At 43.2% G+C, this 7,793-nt stretch overlaps 1 protein-coding gene across 1 annotated transcript in view; it reads right to left on the reverse strand.

Annotated features, from left to right (window-relative positions):
• Positions 1 to 6,112, reverse strand: part of MYOZ2 (myozenin 2) — a 55,405-nt gene extending 49,293 nt beyond the window's left edge. The window contains exon 1 of the mRNA XM_075189527.1: positions 6,034 to 6,112. Coding sequence (XP_075045628.1) covers positions 6,034 to 6,055 — 22 coding nt within the window. The 5' untranslated portion in view covers positions 6,056 to 6,112. The remainder of the gene's footprint in view (positions 1 to 6,033) is intronic.
• Between the last annotated feature and the right edge of the window lie 1,681 nt (positions 6,113 to 7,793).

Below are 7,793 nucleotides of genomic sequence, written 5' to 3' on the forward strand. Positions count from 1 at the left end.
GTATATATGTGTATATGTATATGTGTGTGTGTATATATATATATATATATATATATATATATATATATATATATATATATATATATATATATATTATTCTTTATTTTCAATCCAGTTCTTTTATATTATAGTCGACGTCTCGGTCTTACATCCAGACCTTTTTCAAGACAGGTTTTCATTGAACAGCAGACAAGACAAGCATAGATAGATTATCTGCTGTTCAATGAAAACCTGTCTTGAAAAAGGTCTGGATGTAAGACTGAAACGTCGACTATAATATAAAAGAACTGGATTGAAAATAAAGAATAATCTATCTGTTTTAAACGGTGAGTGCCCTCTTTATTTTTTGAACATGTGCTAGCTACTATGGAAATGGGAGCTATTGTGGAGCACCTCAAAGAAGATTTACTTGAAGATGTGAGTGCAGTTTTTTCCAATAATTATATATATATATATATATATATATATATCTATCTATCTACTATATAAATGCCTAGTGGCGTCTGTGAAAAAAAAACAAACCAAGCTGCAGCGCCACCTGCTGGGCAGAGTAATACACTGACCTATATATTTCTTGAAGGAGAAGTGACAGTTGGGAGTGGTTGGTGGTTGCCGGGGGTGACAGTGGGGAGTTTTTAACACCTTAAGTAGCTTGATGAAGGATGTGGCGATGAAGATGAAGGATGAGGGGATGGAGAAAAATGATGAGGTGGTGACATGTGGACAAAACCACGTTAAAAAATGGCGCTTGCGTCGGAAAGTAACGCTCTTCCCCTGAGGAGGCCTGGGCTAGGCCCAAATGCATGACAAGAACCTTTTTAACACCTTAAGTAGCTTGATTTGACTAGAATGCATGAGTATCATGCACGGGTTAACTTGTGTATAAATAAATATATATATATATATATATATATATATATATATATATATATATATATATATATATATATATGAGCTAGAGGTGGAAGTTAATTGAAGGCAACATACTTGGAACAGTCAATGTTCTCTAATGGTGGTCACATGTTTACATGTATTAACTCAAGGTCAGTGTAGTTGTAAGGAAGGTGAGCACTGCTATTATTAAATATAATACACCCATGTGACAAAACAATTTTTGTCTTTCCTCCACTGCTCTCTTGAGAAAATTTGAGGGATTCTACCTGTGAGATACAGGGGTCTATTTTTTAAGCCTTTAACCATGCGGAAATTACTGTTTACGCATAGTTTAGGCATTTTTAAGCAACATAGCTTTTTTAACAAAAGCATAACACAGGAGATATCATAGATATATAAGTATCGCATTAAACTGCAGTACCTCTATTTCTCTCTGAGGACTTCGGTCTGGGCCTATTTTATAAGCTCTGAAAAAGCTAGCTTTGGGAGCTTGACCCCAATGGCTAAGGCCATAGGGCGGCGGTTCCCAAAGTGTGTGCTGCGGCTCCCAGGGGTGCCGCGGCGCTGTCACTGGGGTGCCGCGAGCCAGCCATAGGAAAAAACAAAGAGCACATAAACTTACCAATCCCTGCGGCGCCGGGACCCAGCAGACTCCGCTCTCCCACAGCTGTCACTGACGTCGATATTCAGTGACAGCTGCGGGAGAGAGGAGTCTGCTGGGTCCCGGTGCCGCGCGGATTGGTAAGTTTATGTGCTCTTTGTTTTTTCCTATGGCTGGCTCGCGGCAGAGGAGTGAGAGGGAGCGTGACAGCGGGACAGACAGCGGGGCAGACAGAGGGGCAGACAGCGGGGCAGAGAAGTGTGACAGCGGGGCAGACAGAGGGGCAGATGAGTGTGACACACAGCGTGAGAGGGGCAGTGGAGGGGGACACAGCGTGAGAGGGGCAGTGGAGGGGGACACAGCGTGACAGGGGCAGTGGAGGGGGACACAACGTGAGAGGGGCAGTGGAGGGGGACACAGCGTGAGAGGGGCAGTGGAGGGGGACACAGCGTGAGAGGGGCAGAGGAGGGCGATAGCGTGACAGAGGGCAGAGGAGGGGACAGCGTGACAAGCGGCAGAGGAGGGGACAGAGTGCAGAGAAGGGGGACAGCGTGACAGTGCAGTGGAGGGGGGGGACATCGTGAGAGAGGGCAGAGGAGGGGGGATAGCGTGACAGAGAGCAGAGGAGGGGGGACAGCGTGACAGAGGGCAGAGGGGGCAGTGTGAGAGAGGGCAGTGTGTCTGGATGCAGAGGGGGCAGAGTGCCTGAGGGCAGAGTGTCTGGATGCAGAGGGGGCATTTTTGCATACAACTAAATAACTAAATAAGTATTTCTGTCCTGACCTAAATACTTATTACATTTTTTTGACCCAACTACTTCTAAAACAGGACTGCTCAATAATTATTTTGAAGGGGTGCCTTGAAAAAATTTGGAGACTCTAAGGGTGCCGCGAACTGCAAAAGTTTGGGAACCACTGCCATAGGGCCTTCTGCCCTATAGGGAGAGCATTGCAGGAGAGGCATCTTCAGATTCCTCTCCAAGAGCTTCATGCTCTCCTCTTGTTAAATACAGAAAATAGCTCTACTCATGCATGACCTAAGGACATGCATGCACATTAAAGACTCCGGGGTATATTTACTAAACTGCGGGTTTGAAAAGGTGGAGATGTTACCAATAGCAACCAGTCAGATTCTAGCTGTCTTTTTGTAGAATATACTAAATAAATGATAGCTAGAATCTGATTAGTTGCTATAGGCAACATCTCAACTTTTTCAAACCCGCAGTTTAGTAAATATACCCCCCTGAGTCAGATCTCAGAGTTGTTGTTAATGTAATGTCATCAACGGGACAGCTTCTATCGGAAGTGCTGTCCTGGGAACATTCTTTAATAAATGGCCATATTATATCATTCCTTATTGTTGTGATGAGGGATAATAATTAACGGGTGGAAGGGGGAAATGGGGGCATTAATAAATGGCGCCACAGTGAGATATAGTTACCCATGTAAACAAGTTGAGGGGCCACTTATGTCTTAAAGCAGCAGTGGTTACTGATAGGAAATGCACAAATAAAATGTCTCCTCAGGATAAACTTTTTTGCAGTTAGTCTAATTTATGATAAACTCCTGATACTTTTTCATACATTTTACCAATAGCTCTTATATAAAGTATAAGAGTATTAAAGATCTTTATGGGAGTGCCAAGTCTAACTTAATAGAAAACATGAAGATATGTTATATATGAAGGAAAATTGTTTTTTGTAACTTTCCTAAAGGAAGTCCCATGCTAATTAAGCCTTTTCATCTTGGAGTCATCAACAGATATTTTTAACCTGAATGAACAGCAGGGGATCCTTATACTGTGTATCCTATTTCTTAGGGAGATACAGGAACTATCTCGATAATGTAACCGCAAGTAATTTGGGAAATCACAGATTGATATAAATGTTGTTAAGTTTAAATTGCATTAAATTCAAGCTTAGAGAATAATTTACCTCCTGATGCTAAACTTTGAATGTAATATCTCAGATGTTGTGGTGCCAGGTATGGCCATGGTTCGGGTTTACACCCTGTCAACATGTGTGCAGAAATAGTATAAAAAGAGCTGTATTTTGTATTTCAACTGTATACCATTTGTATTTCTGGGATATCAGTAGTACCTTCAAATAGTGTGTAAAGGTCCTTATCGGGACTCTTGGGCAATAAACATCACTGCTTAAAGATTCTGCCTGATGCCTATTGCCTGCTGTATCCTGTGAACAACAAATAAGAGCTTACACTCTAATCCGTTTCCCGGCTGTCTTGTGTTGAACTCAGTGTCTCTATGTCAACGCTCTGCTGGCTACCCAGAAGTCATGATCCACAGTAAGCGGTCAGAAGGTATCAGCCAGCCCACAGCAAAGAGGTGCTGCAGCAGCTATACCAGCTACCGAGAATTAAGCATTTCCAGGTGCTGGTGAATGAGCCTAGTGTGCAGTTGGCATTTGTAAGTCGGCGAACGTCTAGTGGAAGGTGACACCAGTGGGAGTGGTCAGTTACAGTCAGTGAGAAAGCAACCTAGATAATCTGTGCAACACCCACCCCCCCCCCCCCCCCCCCCCAGACTGGATGGCAAAGTAAGACCATCTGGTCACAGAACATAATATAATAACATATAACAATAACATAATATTTTTTTAAAAACGCATGCACATTGGGATATGCCCATCCATATTCAAAGAGCGCATGTAAAAATATGTCAGCAGCACAGTGGCGTAGTGGTTAGCACGTCTGCCTCACAGCACTGGGGTCATGAGTTCGATTCCCGACCATGGCCTTATCTGTGTGGAGTTTGTATGTTCTCCCTGTGTTTGCGTGGGTTTCCTCCGGGTGCTCCGGTTTCCTCCCACACTCCAAAAACATACTGGTAGGTTAATTGGCTGCAATCCAAAAAAAAAAAAAAATTGACCCTAGTCTCTCTCTCTCTGTCTGTCTTTCTGTCTGTCTGTGTGTGAGTGTATGTCTATAGTAGGGAATTTAGAATGTAAGCTCCAATGGGGCAGGGACTGATGTGAATGAGTTCTCTGTACAGCGCTGCGGAATTAGTGGCGCTATATAAATAAATGATGATGATGATGATGATATGTCTGTTGTTGAATACAGGTCCTGCTCTAACAGACAATACACTGCAGAATAGGTCCATTACATATGTGGAATTTAAAGCCCCAAAAGTATTCAATTAATGTCACCTGTTAATAATCTGGGGCCTGATTCATTAAGGATCTTAACTTGAGAAACTTCTTATTTCAGTCTCCTGGACAAAACCATGTTACAATGCAAGGGGTGCAAATTAGTTTTCTGTTTTGCACGTAAGTTAAATACTGCCTGTTTTTTCATGTAGCACACAAATACTTGATAGCTTATTTGTACACTGAAATTTAAAGTTGATATTTGCGTGCTACATGAAAAAAACAGTCAGTATTTAACTTATGTGCAAAACAGAATACTAATTTGCACACCTTGCATTGTAACATGGTTTTGTCCAGGAGACTGAATATAGAAATTTCTCAAGTTAAGATCCTTAATGAATCAGGCCCCTGGTCATTAATGACAAAACATAAAGAGATAAAATTTTCATTTTTCTCCATAAAATACATTTATCAAGATGGTATGAAGGCCTACTGTACATAAAATGCATTTTTACAGTTGGTATTATTTGGAGTATTAGTGTGTCATTATTGTCAGTGTGTGGAAGTAGCATGTGGTGGTCTTGCTGTGTATAGAAAAATTATAGATGGTAGTAGCATGTGGTAGTGGTGTTAGTGTGTTTGATGTACAAGTGTTGGTATTTGTGTCTGGCAGTAATGCACGGTCAGCAACATTCAAAATCCTTCCAATAAAATTCAATATTCTACCATGTGCAAGAAGGGATAGAAGTGGTGGCGGTACAGGTGTCCCTCTGAAGAAACTTTGGGACTCCTGTACTCCATAAAAGGCGGTGATTTGCTTCTTATGCAGGAGGCTAATCTGGCTGCAATACTGTCTCCTTGGAGCTCTTTGAGGAGATATTGCGCAGTGAAAGTGTTATAAGTATCAGAAAGCTACATATGACCGCAACACTGACAGTAAAATTGCTCATGGAATGGCATGCTATGTGTGTGTGTACAGGGGAAGATTGGGAACATAAAGTGACCCTGGAAAAAATTCTGGCCTCATGTGGGTGGGACCAAATCAACTGTAGGAAGGGCAAACACAAAACGAGGCAGGATTAGTACAAAGTTGACTATGCCACCAGAGGGCTGTAAAGTGCTAGACTGCCCATAACATACCCCCAACATTCCCACTCATGGGCTATAAATCAGGACTGTTCCGCTAAAATTGGGACAGTTGGGAGGTATTATTATTGGTTCACCCACATAATGGCTGCCTCCTCTGTGTACGAGTGATGGGTACATTAATGCATAGAAAGTAGGACAAAATGAGCAACTAAATTTAGCAGTAGCAACCCAGTAACAGAAAATGTCATCACAATATACATATTCGTGTTTATTTAATAACATGGTGCAGAGGAACTGCTTGTATAGAAAAATAGAGTTGGCAGACTGTCTTGCTCTCTCTTACCTGTTCTTGTTGCTTTCCCCATATGTGGCTGCTGATGTCTCTTGATCAGTTGCCACTTGTCTGGATCCTAGAATGCTGGGAGCCCTATTTGGAAAAAAAATTAGTACATGAAATTAGGAAAGGTCCAATGAGCTCTGGTGTTAAATCAATAGCACCCACATTTAATAAATAGGCTTCCCTCCAGCCCAACATTAAAATACTAGTATTCATATTTAATAAATAAACCTATATCCCTCTCTCCAAACAGCCCCAGCAATAATTTAATAGCATTTCCGTTTAATAAATATAGCCATTTCCCATGACCATGGCAGCATTAAATAATTTCAGCATTAAATAATTCATATTCACATTTAATAAATAGCCCTTTTTCCCAAACTCTGCCCCACATTCAATTAATAGCCCCCAAACTACCCCACCATTAAAGGTCCCATCACCTCACCTTAAATTATTAGAACCCCCCCTATTTAATTAAATAGCACCACCATAACCCCACAAATAAATTACTAGCACCCACCATTAATTAATTAGCATCAACCCACAGTCCAGCATTAAATTAAATTAAAAGCCTGCATCCCACCAAAATTAAAGTAGAGCCCACCACACCAGCAATAAATAGCATTTACGTTTAATAAATAGACCTATTTTCCGCAACCATCACTGCCATTAAATAATTCATATTCACATTTAATAAATAGACCTCATTCTTCCCAAACTCACCCCACATTCAATTAATAGCCCCCAAACCACCCCATCTTAAATTAATAGGCCCCACTATTAAAGTAAATTGCCCCACCATCACCCACAAACAAAATCGCACCCATTCATTAGCCAACACCTACCTCACACCCATATTACATTGCCACAAGCCCCCTTTGCCATGACAAACACTACATTGCCACAAGCCCCCTTTGCCATCACACAACATTGCCCCAAGCCCTCTTTGCCAACACACAACATTGCCATCAGCCCCCTCCCTGCTGCCCTCACACACACACACACACACACACACACAACATTGCCATCAGCCCCCCCTACTGCCCTAACACACACACACACAAACACAAAACACTGCCATCAGCCCCCCCACTGCTGCCCACACGCACAACATTACCATGAGCTTTCCCCCTGCTGCCCTCACACACACACAACATTGCCATCAGCTCCCCCCCTGCTGCTCTCTCACACACACACACACACACACACACACACACACACACACACACTATTGCCATCAGCTCTCCCCTGCTGCCCTTCACACACACAACATTGCCAATCAGCTCTCCCCTTGCTGCCCTCACACACACACATTGCCATCAGCCCCCCCTTGCTGCCCTCACACACACAACATTGCAATCAGCCCCCCTCCCTGTCTGCCCTCAAACACACAACATTGCCATCAGCCCCCCTCCTGCTGCCCACACACACATAACATTCCCATCAGTCCTCCCCCTTGCTGCCCTCACACACACAACATTGCTATTAGCCCCCCCCTGCTGCCCTCACAACACACAACATTGCCATCCCAGCTCCCCTCCTGCTGCCCTCACACACCACAACGTTGCCATCAGTCCCCCCTCCTGCTGCCCTCACACACCACACAACATTGCCATCAGCCCCCCCCCCCCCCCCGCTCATCAAACACATTGCCAACAGCTCCCATCCCGCTGCTCACACACACATAGCCAACAGGCCTCCCCAACTGCTGCGCCCGCACTTACCCTTCAGTATCTTCCAGTGGTGCACGTCCATGTGATATCTAA

This window comes from Mixophyes fleayi, chromosome 1, assembly GCF_038048845.1.
Source record: "Mixophyes fleayi isolate aMixFle1 chromosome 1, aMixFle1.hap1, whole genome shotgun sequence".
NCBI classification, from domain to species: Eukaryota; Metazoa; Chordata; class Amphibia; order Anura; family Limnodynastidae; genus Mixophyes; species Mixophyes fleayi.